The following is a 21,228-nucleotide window of genomic DNA, read 5'->3' on the forward strand; positions in this document are numbered from 1 at the left end:
TCATGCCTGTGACCCTCCAGCGAACGCCTTCCTCGTTTCATCTCCCACTGGTTTTAATTCAAAACAACACCTCGTTCCCAAGCCATGAGATGTAGAGCTTTTCCTTCCCTCATTTGGGAAGGAACACAATCCAGTGCCCTCTGCGCCCTCAGCCAGACCGCAGTCACACCTGGGGCCTGATTGGCTTAAGACCCAACAGACTGTAAACATGTCCCAGAGCCAACATCAATGGCCACAGGGTACCCACACATTCTGTTTCGGACTCAAGAATCTGAAGGGCACAGCAGGCCCAAGTGACCATTTAATCCGAGCCTTCACTCTGTGTTAACATGCAACAGGAGAAGAGATGCAAAATCCTGCAAAGTAGGGCAATCTGTGCAATCTGGAGAAAAATGCTTTCTGCTCCAAATGATGGCAGTGATGGCTGTTTTGAAAATTCAGGCATGCTGAACTCACAGAGCTTACCAAATGCTTTCTTTTATTCCAGCAAGCATTTTAATTGAAGTCTGATTTTAAAGGTTTAACCCATTTTTAGTCTTATAGTACTGGGTCCCCTGTACAACTGCTTAGAGAAGGCTGTGGTGAAGCAGCATACAGTTGCTAGTATCCGTCTGTCTGGGGAGACAATGGATGAATGCACTATCAGGCGTAAAGTCAAACTGTTGGAAAGCCTGCTGTGGCTGTAGAGGTCAATATAGGAGAGACATGTTTTATTGCAGCTGAGGCAGATGGAGGAATCTGGTTTAACGGTTGCAGATGCACCATGGCATTTCTTTTCTCTGTGATCCTCCCAGCAGTCTAGAGGATCTGGTCTAGAGGAGAAACGACCGCTTGGATACATGACCTGTCTGTCTCCAAGCACTGCAGTTGTCTGCAAGGGATTCGCACACGGCAGGGCATACAAGTGTCATACAAATTGTTGAAATAAATAAACAAGTTGCTATCTTGCATATAAGCACACACTGCACATGGAATACAAGCCCAATGATCAGAATTGCAAGTTGTCTGGGGAAACATAACAGCAGTATTTGCCTGGTTTATTGTTTTCCTCTCTCTTGCAACCTTCACACCCAAGAGCAACCGAGAATGGACTCAAGAACCACCACCAGCCATCTGTTCACCGGCCTGTGGTGAGCAAGGGGCACAGACTGAGCTGATGTCCCCCCCCCCACTCCCTGCAAGGAAGCCACTGCCGTCACCGGGTGCCTCTGACTGAGATAATGAGCCTAATTGAAGCAAATTGTCGGAGCACGAAGGCACTTTATGCGAAGGTAAATATGGCTGGTGGCGGGTCAGGTGCATGGCATGGATGGCTCATTCTTCTCAGTTGTCAAAGTATCTCAAAAGTGAAGCCCAAGAAGTGAAGCCTCGTGCCTGTCCTCTGTTGCCTTCAAAGAGGCTGAGAGACTGCTGTGACCACCACAGTAGAGAGAGGGAAGCAACTGCACTCTGGTTCTGTGATGCTCAAATTCCAAGACGAGCAACAAAAAGCTTGACTGTGACCTGTCTCCCGCTGACTCAGTTCCAAGACTATGTGGGATGGCGGACCATGTCACCATGGCAGAACTTTCAGTAGCACGTGTGTGGACTCAGATGTGGACTCAACTGTTGCAAGTAAGCACCATAGGGCAAGCCCCTAGCCAAGGGGGCTGGCTGTACCATCGTCATGAAGAGCCCAGCGAGACTGACTTTCAACCTTCACTGATACGAATCCCAGGCAGGCTTTGGACTCCTGGCAGCAATAATGCCTGGTTGGCACACACCGTCCTTATCTCCCACCCTATGTAATTGTGCCCAAATGCAGAAAGCTGTGTCTCTGTTGGCACACTGAGTAGAGTTGGCAGGATAAATTACAGCCCAGAGAGCACAGCACCCTAGGCACTCCTGTCTGTCGTGTGGGCGATGCTGTGCCTCTGACAGCCACTTAGTCTCTAAGCGCAGACAGAACCTTATGTAAGAGCCCCATTGGGGTCAATTTCACGGTCCAGATCCTAGAGCCTAGGGAGCAGGCAGAGACCCCACCCACAACACAGGAGGTGCTGGCAGACATTCCTTCCTATTCCTGGCATGGGGTGCTCTCTTCTTATCAACAAATGCTCATGATGGGAAATTCTGGCCTATGGTGTCATGAACTTGGCCCATAAAGGTTATTTAGAAAGAGCTAAGTTGCTGTCACTCTCTACCCCCCCCCCACAACCTATTGGTTCTTGGGGCTCTTTCCATGGCCCATAAATTGTACCCTGCCACATGTGTCTCTCAGAGGACTACTCCCAAAACAATCTCTGCCAGTCTGACTTCAATACACCCCCCACTAGCTCCTCTTATCACTGCCTGCATTTCCCAATGAAGTGAGGCCCATTTAGGGAAATTTGTTCTCCTCAGTTGCAAAGTTCTCTCACAGTGCAAAGAGCAGAAAGCGAAGCGGTTTCCCGGGCCCCCCCTGTGCTGCTTGCTTCCCCAGCACTCTTGGGTTCCACGTGCCACAGGGCAGGGCAGAAGGTCAAATGCACTGACATTTTCTCCCAGCAATGAAGGACTGTGGCCCTTGTCATATGTGAAGGATGGGCTTCCATGGTAATGGGGGATGCTCTGACAAGAGCAGCACTAGCCAGGCAGGAATCTAGACTTCTTAGGATGAATGAGTTACCTGCTGGTGAACACAGGCATGACTAAAAAGTAGCAGACAAGGACTTATCACAAAGTACATATAGACCAGCTCTGCCTAAGCACAGGTGAGCAACTTGTGATTGTGGAAGGGGGATGTCTTTAAGCCAGGCCATGCTGGTTCATATATATATACACACATTTCCTTGCCCACAGGAGTGATGGACTCTGGAGCTAGCAGACTACTTCATATGGAGAGGAGTCTGTAAAATTAGCAAGCAACTGCACAGATGTCAAGAACTGGTATGATTGTTCCTTTGCTAAATATGTAATTACTGAAGAGGAGGACAATCACTCTTGAGTCTTGTTTCATATAGGAGTGGATATCCACAATCAATATTTACACTAGCCTCAGTCCTGACTGATTTCCCCCATCCCTCTGTGCAAACAGTATCAAAGAATAAGATTTCAGAAGAGGGGAAGAGAATAAGAGCATCAGAAGAGTGGGGGGGGGAGAGAGATGGGGCATGTGCAGCGATTGTCTTGCGAGGTGTCCAAGAAAAATATATAGGAAAAGAGAAACTATAGCTGTCCCATCCACCACTCTGGTGTCAAAACAGTGAGACTTGAATTCCTTCTCAAATCTCTTCTCGGTTTAATTTATAAGATTCAGCCAGGCCTGCAATTTAAACAGAGCTGAAACAGTCAGAAAGAATAACTATTTCCAGCATTATTTCATTTGAATGATGATTCAAGGCCCACGTATGAAAACATCACTTTAAAGTGTTTTATAGAAATGTATTTTCTATTCTGCTGCAAAGAAGTTCAGTAAAACTTCAAAACGTACTCTCACCACTTAGGCACTTGCATTTCTGTGGATTAAAAGAGACATCATAATGTTTACACACTTTTAAATGCTAGCGCCTTAGGAATCATGTATGGAGAGGAAATGTGCCATAATCAGCCTAATGAGTTTGGGAAGCTGTCATTCGGTTTCTGTTGCTCTCTTAGGGCCTTTTATTATCTCAATACTATCTTGTTTGTAACAACTCGGCGTTAATGGTAGTGATTCATTTTGCTTTTCACAGCGTAAAATTTGGTCATTAAAAGAAAATCAGATAGCTGTCACAATCCTAGCTCTCTTACCAAATAAAATAAAACAAAACTGTTGGCTCCAGGAAAAATAAACAAACACATGCTAAACATATACAGGAGCTATGTGGAATAAAAATGTTTCCACACTATACAAACTCCTTTTTAGATGGGAGCTAGGGAAAGCTAATGAATATGTAAACAAAGAGGACAAGAACCTTAAAACAAAACCCAGTCAAAATCAAGTACAGGTAGTTGATTTCAGGAAGGGCACTTGCTTAACTTTTCCTGCCATTATCCACTGGATTTTGAAAAGCTTCATAAAATCATGCTTTGAAAAACAACAACTTTGAATTCCAAAAAGTCACTGAAAGCTGTTTTAAATGATATATTCTGCAGCTCAAAGCAGGAAAAGTCATTCAGGTATCTAGATCCCCTTGTCATAAGAGACACTAGTTCATTCATAGATCAGGTTAAAAGAAGAATGAGCCTTGAGATGAATGTAATTTTTCACCATGTAGAAAAGGTAAACTGCAGGATGTCTCACCGTTTATCCATTGATTAACTGGAAAAGGGAATGGAGAGGAAGTTTGCACAACTGGCAAACAATCAGTTTGATTTAGCATAGTTAAGCTCATAAAATGCTGCAACAGACTTACACACAGATCTCATAAAATGCCTCGTAAGAAACAAAGCAATCAAATTCAAGGTTGAGAAGCACAAGTGTTGGGATTCTAGAAAAATGTAGTATGCAAAAAAAGACATCTGATAATCCTTACAGATAACAGAGCTCACTGAGAAAATATCAACTTGATGTACTGAACAGTCATGGAAGAGACAAACAATGTCAGGAACTGTTAGGGGAAACATAAAAATAAAACCAAAAATATCCCAGCCACATATATTTGGGGTGTCAGCCTAACTTGAATATTATGCTGTTTTCACCCTATCTCAAGAAGCTACTAATTTGTAACAGAAGAATTGAAGAAACTGCAGTGAAAAGCACATGCAAACAGACATCTGTGGGGAGAAAAGCAGTTTCCAGTATTTGCAATACAAGCAACCTAATTTCATTCTGGTATTGAGTTCATTTTTGTTATAGGGCATTTGCCTTTTGTAATCCCAAATATAACTCCCATTCACTGCTGCCATGGCACCTCCATCGCTCAGGTTGCACAAGATAGTCCTTTACTATCCCTAGAGATGTGTGGTCAAGGTTTGGTTCTGAGATGCTTCCATTGACCATCCTTTTAAAAACTAGTCACCTAGAGACAAATGTACGCTTGCACCTTATTAAAACAGTGCTGTCGCCCCAAATTCGTTCTGTACTTGTAAGTATAGACTGAGCAGGTACAAGAACACCTACACAGATCAAGTGTACAGACTGAATTGAAGAGTTAATGCAAGACATCCTCCACCCACAGGCATTTATCCACTATATTAAGTTGATGCAGAAATTTGGCTCTGTTCCAAACACAGTCTGAACCAGACCACCAGGGATTCCATCCATCCCTATGAGGGTTCCTAGATCCTTTCACAAAGACCACGTAACCAAATGTGTGTTTCGAGTATCTCAGCTCTGCGCCAACAGCAGTGTAATCACTACATAATTAAAGGCTTAAATGAAGGGAACAACATTTTCTAACAGGGGCTGTTGGCCAAGCGCGTCATTAGAACTGAGTCACAACAATGAGCAAGTCATTTCCAAGAACCACCCCCTCTAGACGCGGAAGAGGAAGGACTTACTGACGCAAGGTGCAAATAGAAAACAGTCCCCCCCAATTTCTGGTAGCGTTATGTATTTCACAAGGGGTATATATGGCCAATGACAGATCTGTTCTCCTTGAAGATCTTCAGGGCACTTTAGAAGCCAATTCCATACTTGGCTCTCATCACTAGTCTGATAGATGAAATCCAGCAATCAGTTTACACACATCATCCACAGGGGTTTCTTAGCCTGTTGTCATAGCAAACTGTCCTAGGTTAACAGGAGTCGTGGGGTTATCTGGCTACTGTCAGGATTGAATATGGAAAGTCTAGGATTCAAAAGCTGGCTCAGCCCCAAGCTCATTGAGTAACCCTAGGCAAATCACTTTCTTTCTCTCTGCCTACCTAACCTACAAAGGGCAGGGACTGTGAGGGCGACTCCAGGCTGTATTTTGCAGGAGGGATTCAAGTGCATACCAGGACATTCAGGTTGCACAGTTAAAGTGGATTAGAGTGCTCTGTCACCATAGTGGAACAAATCCTTTTTTAAATGGATTTTTGTGATTAAGAAAGTGAAGAGGAAATGCACTGGCATGAATGGTTAACGGAAAGATGTATGAACACCATACAACCAAATCAGAACCTATGATCAGCAAAGACCACACATAAACTAACTTCTGCATAAGGTTAAATTGTGCAAGTAAATGAGGATGAATGCTCAATAAATAGGTTGTCTGGAGGAGCCCGGGATTAATATTCCACACGGAGCACCTTGGAAGGGCAGCTTACATGTTGTGGCAGATAAATTATCGCTTTAAAACTTCTCACACATAACTAGATGGATGGTTGGGTGATGCTGTGTACAGTGGAACCTCGGTTTATGAACACCTCGGTTTACGAATTTTCGGTTTACGAACGCCACAGACCCATCTGGAACGGATTAATTCACTTTCCATTACTTTCAATGGGAAAGTTCGCTTCAGTTTATGAACGCTTCAGTTTAAGTACTCCGCGGACCGTCTGGAACAGATTAATCCACTTTCCATTACTTTCAATGGGAAAGTTCGCTTCAGTTTATGAACGCTTCAGTTTATGGACAGACTTCCGGAACCAATTGTGTTCATAAACCGAGGTACCACTGTATTCTCATCTGAATGAAAAGAGCTGAAGATGTGTTTGGAGGAATCAACCCCCTCAGCACCTGGGCTAACTTGGGCATAAGGAAGACTAGGCTTGAAAAATCCACACTTTCTGTGCCAACAAGTCTTTATTAGGGAAATCTTCATATTTTGAAGATAGCCCTTGTGGGTTAGTTAGCTTATTAAGACGACTTTGCTCTTCCTCACACAGGAAAGGTCAAAAACACTTCATGATTTCTAGAACTTAACTCCCCGCCCCAACTATGCTGGATAACTGGAGAACAAGGGGTGCCATGATAAAAAACAGACTGCAGAAGTTGATTTTGCTTAGCACAGAAGATACTAAGAGGTGACATAATCTAGTATTCAACTGCTTGAAGGCCTGTCAACAGCAGGAAACAAAAGAAGAGCTCTACCAACCACCTAAAAGGTTATACTTGGCTTTAGGAAGAACGTTTTAACTCTAAGAATGATAGAAAACTATAAATGTTTGGTTAGGAATATAGTGGAATATGCTGATGTAGCTGAACTATTGTACATTTTAAAACTTAGTTCCCTATTAGTTTAATTATCAGTATCCTGCCTCAGAATAAACCAAATACTCTTTGGATATTCGGCTATGCAGGTGCCAATTCTTCTTTTCCAGGAGTTCTTCACTCCACCTCTGGGACACAACAAGTTTATTTCTAGGTGTTTTTTTTTTAATAAGTTGGGAATAGATCACAAGGCATACATCTACTGATATCAACCTTGTTTGTACATTTTTCTGTGGTGCAACTGGGACAGCATACTGAGCAGGTCAGGCCGTCAACTCGATCTAGTCTGGTACAGTTGATGTTCTTGTGACTGGTTTCTTTCTCTTGTCTATTCACTCCCGAATGAGAGCCAAGACTTCGCCAACAAGGCATGTTTAATTTGTATCAGCACTGCCATCTTCAGACAGAAACACGGAACGCCCCACAAATTTTATCCAAACTTCTTTCCCCATCAGGACAGAGAAAACATGGGAGTTCAAGGGCATTGCTTCACACTTTGGCTCCTTTCACTTGACATGAGAGAGAAAACAGAGGAATGAGAGAAGAGGGTGGGTCTTTGTTGGACTCAGTTTTATGATATTTTTATTTTCAGCCAGCCAAGCTACTTCTTTTTTGTTTATTGGCAAAAAGGAATGCAGTCTCCTTAACATTTATGGATGTAACCAATTAAGCAAGTTTTGATCCATCCAGCTAGAGCTAGGTCTCACATGGGTTGACACACCACTTCAGGCCCCCTGTTGCCCACTGAGCAGATCTCAACTTACCCACACCTGCACTGCTGTATAGCCACAAGGTAATTCCTGCTCTTTCTTCATTCTCCTATAACTTTTAACCATGTTTGGCAACGCACTATCCCTTTCTATACATGTTATACAAATCTAGTGAAATCATGAATCACTGTGATTTCAGGGATCTCACAGATTAATACAAGTCATGCAGCAGAATCATGAGAACAGTAGTTAATTAGCTACCAAGCAGCTAATTAACAACAGGAAAAGTGTCCAAAGCAGACAAGCAAATAGGCAGAATAAAGAAGGCAACTTTTTTTAAAAAAAAAAGCTTTTTCTTAGTGTATGAGAAGTGGGGACAGACTCAATATGCAGATAGGCACACCTGTGTCACCAGGGATGAGCATGGAATAGATGCCAAAGGCTTTACTATCCTCATATCTAAGGGCCTACATGGATGGATGGATTCTCTGAAAGGGATTTAGTGAGAAAGCAGGAAGAGGATTAAAAACACAGAATAGGAAAAATGTGACCATGTCTGTTGGACAGAATATTCCTTATTTTCTGGGATCAACAAGCAACATTGATCTGTATAGATGGATAAAGAGCAACTAGCATGGGGAAGTCACAATGTCCGCCCATTCCTCATTGTGTTTTTGGGTGGATATAACAAGATCAGGCTACTCTCAACTCTTCCAGGTTAATGCAACACAAAAACCCCACCCTTTGTGTTAATGAGTGCTTGCTGACACATCAGCTAGGGCAAGTGTTCCACCCACATCAACATCAGATATTTGTTTTTGCTCTGAACTCTCCGCAGGTTTAAATCTATAGTATGAGTCAATGCCCTTTTTCTTTCTTTCGTTAGATGGATTCCTCTTCAGTGCACAAGGTATTTTAGGACAATTTCAATGCAAAACAAATGCACAGTCTTTTTGTTGTTGTGAGAAAGCTACATGTGCCCTTGCCTCCAAGCCATTTGCAAACTCACTGCATTTTTTTTAATTAAAAAAAAATACTCAAGCTACAGTATTTTGCTACTGGGAATTTGCTATTTCCTTTTATTTGCCACAACTGTTGCAGGAGTGAACACTGTACTAAAAGTGGTAAGCTTTCCTGACCCCATCATTTTGCCACTTTTTAAAAAGTCTTTTCTGAATCTGCTGTATCTTTCAGGAACAAGCATATTCGCACAAAAACCTGTTACACACACACACACACACACACACACACAGAGAGAGAGAGAGAGAGAGAGAGAGAGAGAGAGAGAGAGAGAGAGAGAGAGAGAGAGAGAGAGATGTGTAGAGCAGCATGGCTGCCCCTTCTTTTCGCAATGCAATACCTTTCTAGAATAATTCATTTTATTTTCCTTAAAATTTAATTACAGTTTTGAGTGAAGGTTTTGAGCCCCCCACCCCTCTGAAATGGAGTGGTGGTGGAAAGGCTATTCCCTGCAACCATATTCCTGCTTCTCTAGCATTTCATGTGTGAAGGGTATCATGTCAACTTGTGCTGGATCAGAGCCAGCGTTAACAGCAAGGACTATTAAATCCAGTTATTTTTATTATTTTGTAAAAGCTCTCACTTTTTCAGAGGCGAAAACATTTTTTTTTAATATAACGTAATTAGACCCACTCTGCCAAAATTTGACCTCATAACCCCAAAAAGAAATCTAGGCCACTAAATGCAATGGGCAAGGGGGGGAATAGCTCACAAACCTCACAGGTCAGACTCTCTTAATAGGATTGTGTTTCAAGAGATTCACAGTGGCCAGAAGTGACAGGGTTCAGCCTTGGTGAAGTGTTGGGGGAAATCTTGTATCTAGTAAGTGTAATTTAGATGGCAATAAATCCTCTGGACCAAAGGAGGAAAACAGATCTGGGTATATTAATAGATGAAGCATTTAAAGCCCAGTCCCCTCAGACAGCAACAGGGATCTCTCAGGCTTTCTCGCAAGACTGTGGTACCTTATGAGTGTGGAAAACAGTGCAGGTTTCCAAAGCCATTAAGCTGGCTTCCACACTCCTATGTATAAGGTGTGCGGCTGTAAAAATACAGTGTTCCATGTTGTTAATTCATGTACCCAGACTTACTCTTCCAGTTCCACACTCACAATCACTTAAGCTGAATAGAATCTCCCACTGCTCACGTAAGTGTATGCTAAAAGGATGGAGAAAGCACACTATTTCACAACTTTTGATCATTTGAGTATGGCGGGCTGGGTAAGAGGTGACAAGCTCATCTCAAGAGACCATGAGCATGTGCCCTGAAGTTCCACAACAACGTGAACCATACAAAAACAAGATGACATGTGATCATCTACAAATACAGCCACCACGTTAAGTAGAAGACAGAGCGTAGGGATTGGCAGCTGGAGGCCCAGGGACAAAATCCAAGCTGGCAAATGATTATTCAGAATAAAGCTTGTGTTTCCAAGAATACACACACACAAATGTACCTTGGACACTTTATTCCCAAGCATCCACACTGGGGTTAGTTTCCGTTCTAGGTTAGTGTGAAACTACCATGTGAAACCCAGCCATATGGGCGGGGTATGAATAATAAATTTTATCATTATTTTTATTATTGCTTCATTCACTCACTTTTCACAAGGCACCCACATGATGTCAGCATCCAATTGTTGTTCCCCTCGTGTTTCTTCTATGGTTCTTCTGCCTTTTCTCGGAGCTCAGAATATCTGCTTTTAATTTTTTAATAGAACTGGTTGCAGTTTTTCTGCACACGCAGATAGCCATAGCTAGGCTTTTCCAATTCCAATGTGTGTGGTGTCTTATCTGGCAGGTGAACATATCAGCAGTATCACACCTCCACTACCACCTCTATAAGGGGCATCATTTTATCTAGAATTCTTTATTATTCCTTTAGTTCCGATCATTAGCATCATGGCACTTTTTTGGCCATACTTATTTAAAAAAGTTAAGTTCTTCACACAATAATGACAAAATGAAAGTGCCATGGTGCTAACTTTTAAGATTTAAGACTCACCCCCTTGCTCTTCATTGCCATCGTTTCAGCACTGCAGATTTTCCCGATCACTTTTAAAGACCTAAAGGTAATCTCATTATTGCACTTAAATAAATAAACTATAAAAAACTGACTATAGGAAATGGCTACCCAAATGTCTTTGTCCTGCTTTACCCATACAGCTGTGTGACGCACAGTAATATGGATGGAACGTAGCAGGATATACACATATAAAATTTTTCCCCACCATGTTAATTTTGCATTTCTAAACTCTCTGGTCAAAGTCCATACCAAGCCCATCACTCTTGAGTGATTAAGGGTCAATTCACATGATAAAATGTTTACGTGGGGAAATCAACATGAGCTGATTTCAAAACAAAATAAAAAAATTCCTTCCAGTAGCACCTTAGAGACCAACTAAGTTTGTCATTGGTATGAGCTTTTGTGTGCATGCACACTTCTTCAGATAGAAGAAGTGTGAAGATAGAAGATAGAAGTATGAAGAAGTGTGCATGCACACAAAAGCTCATACCAATGACAAACTTAGTTAGTCTCAAGGTGCTACTGGAAGGATTTTTTTAATTTTGTTTCAACTACAGCAGACCAACATGGCTACCTACCTGTAGCATGAGCTGATTTGTTCCATATAATCACATCACATTCCAGTTGCGCCCAAATTTGGAATATTTTTTGGGGGAGGGGGGGAGTTGCAAAGGTGTCTGGTCTGACGATGCAGCCACTCAGGTGAAAGGTTGCAGGGGACACTGCCCAATCAAATTAAAGGAAAGACTCAAATTGTGTAGGTGTAACTTCATACAAACAGCCACATGGGTTAGCACTAATGAACAACCATTCTGTAGCCTTTTCAACAGAAGGGACAGATGTGATCAGCACATTTACAGTCTTTGGCTTCCCTACACAATGGGTTGAGGGCTGACATCTAGCCTCAAAGATTCACAAAGCACTGCATATTCCTGTATCTATACCTGTATCATCAAAAAACTGGGGCAGGAGGACTAATTCTGAGGCTGATAATATTTTCTGAAATCTATAAAGCTTGTACACATCCCAAAATAGCTGGTTAAGAACAAGGGACATTTACCAAAAGCATGTCTAGTTCTCCTTGTTTTCCTCAAAAATGGGGTGGGGTGGGGAGCTAGACACAGGGCTGTTTTGGGCTGCAACCCCATTTTCCCTGAGGCAGCATTGCACTAAAGCATAATCTATTAAACACCAGAAAGAGCAATAATGATTAATGGAAAGAAGTAACCTCTATGAACTAACCCCACAAATAGAATGTAAACCTATCCCAAGGAAAGATTTACACTTTCAGAGTGTCTTGGAAAACTACCCTCTTTGTTTAGCTTGGACCAACAAATAAGATCTCATTTAATTGGGTTAATTCCCATGTTGGCTTCATATTTCAGCCAGAAAAAGAAACCCTGCAATGTTGCATGGAGGGAAGTGTATGAATAAAGGTGCTGAAGGATTTACTGAAACCATCCCGTTTATCATTATCACACCATGGGCAACCTTTATTTTCTTCATTTGATCTTCTATATCTTCCTTGATGTCTCCTTGGCACTATGCTCCATGTTGCTTTCATAGCTACGTTTTTGTGCTGCCTGTTAGCAGAGAAACACACTCTGTTCTAATCCAATTCATTACATGACATTTGGTTAAAGTAAACAAATTGGTCAGGCTGTGTGCAAATATTGCCCACTTCAATCAAGACTGGCAAAAGCGCTCAGCAAGTTGGATGTGATTTCAAATCTAGCATAGAGATAGATTTGGGAAAGCAGACTGAGCTAAAATATCCACAGCACAGCAAACTATTGAAGATTCAAGTGTTACCACATTTGGGGGAGCTGATTCTGTTTGCTGCGGTAGGAAAATCCTGCTAATCCAACTAAATAAATAATATCACCTGCAGCCAGATTACAGTGTGAAAATAATGTTAGCTTCCTGTTGACCCTACAGGCACCACTGCTCCAGTTCCCAGACTTCAGGGAGGAAAAATACCTTACTAAGCAACACTCCCTACCCTGTTGCCTTAGGAAATATGGATGTCTGAAAGTCTCCACCATTCTGCTGCAGAGGCACATTATATGTTCTGTCCACACAAAAACTTTTTAAGGTGTCAGCTAAGACTACTCAACATAACCCAACACCAGATAAACCCTGTGCTAACCCTAATAAGCACCAGTGTTCCAAGGATAGGAAACACTGTAGGTGCCTGCTGCCAATCACACAGAAAATGACCATGTCATTACCAAGGAAATACCAAGTTGTGAGAAAGGCCTAGCTTCACAGTAGGGTGTCACCTCATAGCTAACATGAAGCACTTTTCCCAAGCAGCTTGCAACTCCACCTCCTTCGCAGCACGATGTGAACACCATTCTAAGGTGCACAAAATAATGTGTATCCAAATGGCAACTGTTTACCAAGCACTAGGATATCTTTCTGAATACTGATAGCTAAATACAGCACACTTAAGGGATTAGATTATTTCATAGTTCCTTCTCCCCTACAGGATTGCAAAAGGGACTTGAATGCCCTTCTGGGGGCTTAACGATCACAACCGCATCAGGTTAGGTTGAACTGTAAATTACTCCAGACAAAGTTGCAACTAGCCCAGCACCAATGGAGAAAATAGTCAAGTGAAAACACAGGAAGCTGCCAAGTACTGCCGTAAGGGCAACAAAAGGAACAAAACAAATCCCCTTCCTTTTGAGGAAATTCACTCTGGGTCAGGTGAAGCAATTCAGAACACTGAGAACAACATGGAACCCAAAGAAAGATTGGTAAGCAAGCCCCCATTCATGGGAACCCAGCTAGAGATGCAGGATAAATTCTCAGAACAGAATGTCAAAATGACTAACCAGATTTTATTTACAACACACTTTAAAAGACAGACACAGACCAAGAGGGAACATTACAAAGGGAAAAGAACAGCCACTATGCCCCTTGCCTACTCAACTCTGAGCAGGGTCCCCAACATCACTGCCTGAGCTGGACACAAACACGGGCACTACTGCCACTTGCCAGTGCCCAGCACACACCAAGGTTGTCCCCAGCCCTGCTGGGGCACAGGGGCTGGGCTCTGGGGCTAGCTCAGAAATGCTACCTGCCCCCCTGGCTGGGGCTGCAAGTCAGCAGAGTGTAAAGACAGCAGAACCTGGAGTACCTGCTCAGCTCAGAATAAGGGAGTCAACTCAGTTTTATCCTATACAACAGAATCCCAAAAGAGATTTCCCTTGGGAGACTTTGTACCTGGGTCCCTCAGCGTTTCTTCAGCGTTTCTCCATTGTTGTGCCACAGAGCTGAGCAGATAGCATATGGAGATCGTAGCACAACACGCTTTCATCCTCCAGTCTAAAAGCTTAGGTACTGTATGAGGAGTCAGTCTGAATTCTCACAATGTATTGATAGGGTGGACTACGAAAACCCATATTGCTTCTGTCCCATCATCCTCTCTTAGCCTTGCCCTAAGAAGGGCTGGGCTTTGAGACGGGTATAGGGAGAGATTAGATATTGTTCCTGATTCTTCTGCCTTATTCCACACTCCTAAAACAGACAGGGTACACACCAACCTCTTGGCCACCGTCAGAGTAAAATGTCATTTACTAAGGGGAAAAGGTAATTTCTGGGGCCAATTGTAGAATGAAGGCAGACAGGCCAGGCCAGGCCAAGGGAAGCTGTGAAGAAAAGGCAAGAAGCCTATCCTTCCTTAGGGAATTCAGAGCCAGCCCCAGGCACAAGCCAGACCAAAGGAGGAAACCAACACAAAGTCATCAAATTCATGTACCAGTGGCCACACGCCAGCACTTGGGGCTGAGGCAGGCCAAGCCATTTTAGGATTTCTTAGCATCCTGTGTGTTCCGCCGCTTTAGGTCACTCAAGTCAACAGGTCTGAAAGCTGTCAAAAAAGAAGAAGGAGACACAATTTAGCGTAAGATTCCTGACTACCAACATTGCTTTCCATCAATACTCCCTCCAGCCTGCCTTGATAAGAACAAAGGTGCTAGCCTCCCCACCATCACCTAACAGTTAGTACCCTAAATTGGAATTCAGATCACAAGTAACCTACACACCTAATTAAATGGTTTGAGTTGGTACCCCAGACCTATTCAACACAACAGGCCATTACTACAACCCATACCCATGGGGTCTACAGTTCTACCTATAATGATAACCTAAATTCTGCAACCAGAAAATCTCTAATATGCAAGAAAATAGGTACATCTATATTCATGTACCTAATCAAATTCATGGACTATAACACTACCACTATATGTTTCCAAATATCCTCCTATACAAGAGAGTTTTCATGTCAGAAGAGCAAGAAAGATGAGGACAAATGGGGTTCCCAAGGGAACAAAGGTCAGAGCCTGGGGTCAACTGCTGAAAAGCCCCTTTCATGTATAACCATCCAGCTCAACCCCAGAGAGACCCAGAACAGGGCCTGAATTGAGTCAATAGACCACGGGTAGGCAACGTAAAGCCCATGGGCCACAAGTGGCCCATGGGGGTCATTTAACCGGCCCACAAGCCACCCCCGAACCGAGCCACCCGCTCGACGAGTCCCCGTGCGCTGCGCTAAACTGGCGCAGCACGGCATGGGGACTCACTTCCGCGGTGCCAAAGATCACGTCTGTGCATGCTCAGAAGCCGAAAATTGCATCTGCACAGACGCCGGAAATCGTGTCTCAGCAGACGCACATGCCGGGAATTGTGTCTGCACGTGCAATCCGGCCCACAGAGGAATCTCCGCTGGAGTGAACTGGCCCAGGCAAGGTAAACCTTGCTAAACCCTGCAATAGACAGATCTGTATTGGAGCAGTCAGTCCAGGCCATATAAACCTTTAAAAGTCAACACCAGCACTTTGAACTGAGCCCAGAAACCATCTGGAAACCAATGACAACAATGCTTCTAGTGATGGGTTCCAGTTAGGATTCTTTCAGCTGCATATGTTTTCAAATGCTCTGCAAAGGCAGTCCTACATATAGTGCATCAGAGTAATCTAAACTGGCTGCCACCAAGGACCATGACTAAATTAGACCTCTCTCTGAAAGGGGGAAGCTAGCAAAAGAAAACTCACTTTTCAGACTGGGGTTTGGCATCTTCTCCACATACTCCTCTACAAGTCCACGTTCACCACTTGCCATCTGATTGCGGAGATCCCGCTCCACACACTGCCATGCTGCAGAGAAGGGGAACAGTTAAAGTGGGGATAAAACGTCACATGGAGAATACGGAAGAGCCCTTTCCTTTAGCCCAAAAGTACTGCCAGCTTTTGGCACCCTAAGACAGCCTAGACACCAAGCAGTGGTCCCACTATTACTACTGGAGAAGCCTTTAAGTGCAAATAAAGAAGCAGGGAGGCAATGACAGCTGTTTATAATGCTGGATGCAGAATCAGAGGACAAGTCTCACATACCCTCAGAACTATCTGTCAGTTCCAAGCGTTGGATTCATATCTAAATATTCCAATGAGTCTCATCTTAATTTTCTCCACTTTCCCGCACCCATGATAAATACATGAGTAAGGAAAAAATAACACCAGATCTGGCAACCGCATGAGAAACATACGGTATGTAATATACAAGGTAAGAGGTAGGGAAATCTGCTACTGACTCAGTGGAGATGCAGCAACTGAAGAGATCAGCTTTCTCAAATGTAAATACTGCACCTTCAGAGATGAAACGCACATTTTCCTCATGTGCAGGAGTGAAGATCTCACTGCTGTTGCTTGGGGAGCGAGGGCTGCTGTTTCTCTTGCCATTGTATACAACTCGGGAGACAGGAGAACTGGAAGTGCAGTGGAGACCCCAGTGAGAGAGGAAACAAGACACTGATCTTTGCCACAAATAAAGAAGCAAAAAAGGAAGATTTATACTAACTATCCTGGCAAAAGGATCCTTTAGCTCTACAGACCATTCAATGTGGCTGCTATTACACTTTTCAGAGTGTGACCGATACAGACTGCAGTTGTACTTAGTTGTCATTTACATCAGGAGTAGGCAGACTTCAAGCATGCAAAATCTACTTCTTATTTTTTTAACTAGAGCTCAATGATCCAACAATCACAGCCAACTCACAAGAGCTTGTACACTTAGAATTGAAAAATACTGAGCTCAGGAATTTGTTTTGAATATGAGCACTGAACTAAACTGAGCTCACAGTCCTTCTATACAAAAATCTACCTTGGGTTACCCCACCTTTTTCATCACTTGAGCCGCATGACTTCGGAGGGATGGTCATTTTGTTACTGTCAGTGCTAAGCAACTGGGAATAAAAAATCCTTACTGATCTACTTCAAATCACCCAGAAATCTATTCTGATATCCCTATGACTGACTCCTGATTAGCATAACACCTTCTTATTACGAAGTGTTAAACAGTTATTGTTTCAGACTCAAAACTAAAGTTATATAGACAAAGAATAGAAGCTTGGAGGAACTGACATACAAACATTACCTAGTGAAGCTAGGTGGGGAGGTGAACACAAAGACCCGTGCTAATGACCAGCTAAAGGTTCAATCAATTATATCCATTTACCTTTATTGCCCACACCATTCCTAAACCACTGTCAGCAGGTAGCAACACAGAAAGATTTTTGGTACATAACTGTGGTATACACAACCACCAAAGACAGCAAAATCAGCACTGTAGGCTGAAAGTCTCAAATCATCGAAGAGTCAAGATATTCTGATAGCCCGGTCCGTACTAATACAAGTTCAATTCTCACAACCTCTTAACTTTTCTCACCTCGTCATGGCTGCCTCTTTCCCAGCCCTGGCCCAGGTCCTGGATGTGTGGCTTGGTGGTGCTAGAACAAAGACAGACACTGAGCTCAGTGGAGACCGACCCTCAATAAATCGCATGGGTAACTTCGGGTGGAAGCATCTATGCCCACCTCTGCTATTACATTGAAGGAGATTGCAGCATCTTACAGGCATAGAAAGCAGGATGCCAACCACCCTCCTACCACACTACCGGTAATTCCCACCCCATCGCTAAAAATCCCCGAATGTGTCAAAAAGCCCTGAAGCCCCCCCAACCACCACTTCGGGACCCCACCGCCCTCCTCCCTGCTCCGAGTCCAGTTCCTAGAGGCACCTGCGCCTTGGGGCGCGCTTCACCCCAATACTTCCCTCAACAACAACCCCCTTCCAATCCGCAACCCTACGCTACTCTCAGACACGGAGATGGGATGTCAAGCTTCCTGAGGGAGGTGCGGGGAGAGGGAGGCCCAAGCAGCCACACTTCCTTCTCCCGGCCCCGAACGACAACAAGGCAGACGTGGAGTTTGGGGACTGCGCTACTACTAGGCCCAGAGGAACAGAAAGGGAGCACTTCCACGGGGGACCGGGGAAGAAAGGGCGCCCCACTCGCCGCGGCCCCTCCCTCAATTCCCCAACCCGCAACCTTCTTCACCTGGGCCCGGGTTAAGTCCCGGCTTCTCTCACTGCTGCCAGGCCCGGGGCGGAAGAGAGCGCCTAGGCCGGGCTGCGCGTGCGCACTGCGGTCGAATGGGCCCGGGTAGCCCCTGCACAGAGTACCCGAGGGAGGAGGTTTCCATGGAAACGGAGCGGCTGGGCAGGGAGGGGTATCCATGGAAACGGGAGTGAGGGGTGGGGAAGAGAAGCTCTGGGAGACGCGGGAGAGGGCGGGGAGGTTCTCCAGAAACGGGAAAATGGGGGGGCAGAACTGAAGCCGGAGTGGGACGGAGGCTTCTTAAAAGAGATCGCGTTTCCCTCCTCTGTGAGCTTTGGGAAGTCAGCATTGTCCAAAGCAGAGTCGCCTCTTCCCAGGCTCGGGTCAGGATCCCAAGGAAAACTGAGCACTACCCGCCCCGCCCGCCCACCGCCCCAGTTTACCGAGTCCCCCGTTTTGTGGTCGTTTGAGGTTTCTCTTTTCATAATCATTACGCTCGAAGTCTATGCCAACTAAGTGTGGACAATTCTGTGATTACGGGGGGGGGGGAATCATTGACATGCTTTCATACGTTTACATTAACATTTTCCGTGTTTGTATTCGAGTTGCAATCTGAAAAGAGCCTTCTCCAGTTTTCCGAGATCTAGCTCTGTTAGGGATGGATGCAAGGATGCATGGTTGACAGAAAGGACGGCGAAATTTCCCATTAATTAGGAAATGTTATTGCTTTTCTGGTGTAGGATTAATTTTAGACCTTGCCCAAGTCTTCAGGATAGGGCACGCTCATTAGGAACTAAGGTTTCAACAAAAGTCTCCTAAATTTAACCAAACAAATGTAGGTAAAAATAAGAGAAACCCACTTGTTTTTGCTCACTAGAAAAGGGCAGATCAAAGATCCTTGCTGGACACTGAAGCCATGACTTCTGACCAATCCTGTACAGCACCTTGCTTATCGTCTTATTGGGCATTGTCCAGGGCTAAAAGTTATTTAAACGTAAAGCTGAAGATCTCAGGATGTTGAGCAGTGCCCCCAAACTTAATGCATGTGCAGTGAATTATAGACTGAGCCCTGACAATAGCTCTGCATGGTGATGTATGCTTAGATGGCAACCACAGTGACACCTAACCAAATATGTTGGAAGCCTGAAGCAACTGTGAGTTGTTCAGAGCTGCCCTACTTCTGCCAAAGCATGCTGACCCAGATGGTGCTAGTGATTCACTACTGATTTTCACCAAGAGACAAACTATCCAACTGGGAAGTAGTATTTAGCACTTATCAGGTGTCTCTGAGTGGACAAACCTCCAAGCATTGACTCTTCTCCAAGAAATGCCACATCTAATTTTCTTCCCATCTTGTTCATGCATTTGCCAAGTCATTACTAAAGCCAACTCAAGACAAAAATAGTAAGAACTTTATTACAGGCCTCTTAATCCACTTCCAAGTGATTGGTTGCAGGAACAACACCTCTGTACCTGAAGCCTATCAGAAAGAAGCAGCCACAAACAAAAGAAGCCCAATTATTTAATTTCTACAAACTGTGTGGCGTACCCTAGACCATGCAATTATCAGAAACATTGCACTCTGAATCACCACAGCTGAGGGCTAATATTCACCATCTTGCATTGCCATTTCATTCTTCTGTATTCCAGAGAAAAGAGCATGCAAAGGTTCATAGAAGTGTAGAGTTGGAAGGGACCACGAGGGTCATCTAGTCCATTCACCTGCAATGCGGAAATATTTCGCCCAACATAGGGCTTGAACCCAGGACCATGAAATTAAGCATCTCACGTTCTACCAACTGAGCTATAGTATGTTGCACATATTATAAAGGTAAAGGTAAAGGGACCCCTGACCATTAGGTCCAGTCGTGACTGACTCTGGGGTTGCGGCACTCATCTCACATTATTGGCCGAGGGAGCCGGCGTACAGCTTCCAGGTCATGTGGCCAGCATGACAAAGCTGCTTCTAGCAAACCAGAGCAGCACACGGAAACGCCGTTTACCTTCCCGCTGTAGCGGTACCTATTTATCTACTTGCACTTTGACGTGCTTTCAAACTGCTAGGTTGGCAGGAGCTGGGACCAAGCAACGGGAGCTCACCCCATCGCAAGGATTTGAACCGATGACCTTCTGATCGGCAAGCTCTAGGCTCTGTGGTTTAACCCACAGCGCCACCTGCGTCCCTACCAGGTCAATGCATGGAGTAGATGGAGCAAGCCCCTATTCCATCTCCCAGCTCCAAAATTCCATTTAATATATAGTCCTCAAATAGAGGACATATCAGATATTAAGCTGATAAGAACAGATACTACACTTGATCTTAGCCAAAAGGCCGAGAAGCACATATTATAAGTGCTGCAAAAAATACCCAAGTTACATAATTTTATAATACAGAACTGTAGAATTGGAAGGGACCCCAAGGGTCATAAAGTTCATCTCCCTGCAGTGCAGGAATCTCAACATCTAATCTGAAAGCATACAAGACCCTGCTTAGCTTTGCAAATGTGCTAACAATTTTCTTACTGCACCACTAGGAGGACATTGACCCTTACTTAACAGAATGAAATAACGGTGCAGCAGCAACAATGTCTCATGGACAACTTCAAGGTTAATACATGTACTCCATCAAAGTTAAGCAGCTAGATATGTACGAATAAGAACTTTGAGGCATTAGTCACTATATCTTGTTCTGCTTTTTAAGCTGTTCTACTTTTCTTTGGAATTCATTTCCTCATTTCATATCCAAAGTCTCACAGCTAGGGAACCGTCTAAGGCAGGCATCCCCAAACTTCGGCTCTCCAGATGTTTTGGACTACAACTCCCATCTTCCCTGACCATTGGTCCGGCTAGCTAGGGATCATGGGAGTTGTAGGCCAAAACATCTGGAGGGCTGCAGTTTGGGGATGCCTGGTCTAAGGGCAAACTGGGAAGCAAAGTGGCTGGGCAAGAAGTGTGGCTACCCTTCCCAAGAGTAGAGGGAATAAATATAACCCAAGG

The 21,228-nt window shown here is 44.1% G+C and overlaps 1 protein-coding gene and 1 non-coding gene across 3 annotated transcripts; both read right to left on the reverse strand.

The window, feature by feature from the left end:
* Positions 1–13,659: 13,659 nt before the first annotated feature.
* MCRIP1 (MAPK regulated corepressor interacting protein 1) lies at positions 13,660–18,282 on the reverse strand. Of its 2 annotated transcripts, none has more exons than XM_035104249.3 (5): positions 18,232–18,282; positions 17,563–17,623; positions 16,485–16,603; positions 15,894–15,995; positions 13,660–14,710 (listed from the first exon to the last, which is right to left on the reverse strand). In XM_035104249.3, exons 2-5 carry the CDS (start codon positions 17,568–17,570, stop codon positions 14,646–14,648), a joined length of 294 nt encoding a protein of 97 aa, XP_034960140.1. In that variant the 5' UTR covers positions 17,571–17,623; positions 18,232–18,282; the 3' UTR covers positions 13,660–14,645. The 2 variants fall into 2 exon arrangements, with proteins under 2 accessions (XP_034960140.1, XP_034960139.1); XM_035104248.3 differs by having other exon boundaries at positions 16,485–16,651.
* Positions 18,283–20,387: 2,105 nt separating this feature from the next.
* On the reverse strand, positions 20,388–20,575 carry LOC118081613 (U2 spliceosomal RNA). Its single transcript, XR_004692090.2, has one exon. It is a non-coding gene; the product is annotated as a U2 spliceosomal RNA (small nuclear RNA).
* Between the last annotated feature and the right edge of the window lie 653 nt (positions 20,576–21,228).

Source organism: Zootoca vivipara, chromosome 2 (genome assembly GCF_965207765.1).
Source record: "Zootoca vivipara chromosome 2, rZooViv2.hap1.1, whole genome shotgun sequence".
Classification (NCBI taxonomy): Eukaryota; Metazoa; Chordata; class Lepidosauria; order Squamata; family Lacertidae; genus Zootoca; species Zootoca vivipara.

What these genes read in the sequence shown, in the direction of transcription:
- MCRIP1 (XM_035104248.3), bottom strand. An exon ending in TGTGCGTTTCATCTCTGAAG is followed by an intron (nt 15,996 to 16,484) that starts GTGCAGTATTTA and finishes CCTTCTCTGCAG; the next exon opens with CATGGCAGTGTGTGGAGCGG. An exon ending in GCCAAACCCCAGTCTGAAAA is followed by an intron (nt 14,711 to 15,893) that starts GTGAGTTTTCTT and finishes CTTTTTTGACAG; the next exon opens with CTTTCAGACCTGTTGACTTG.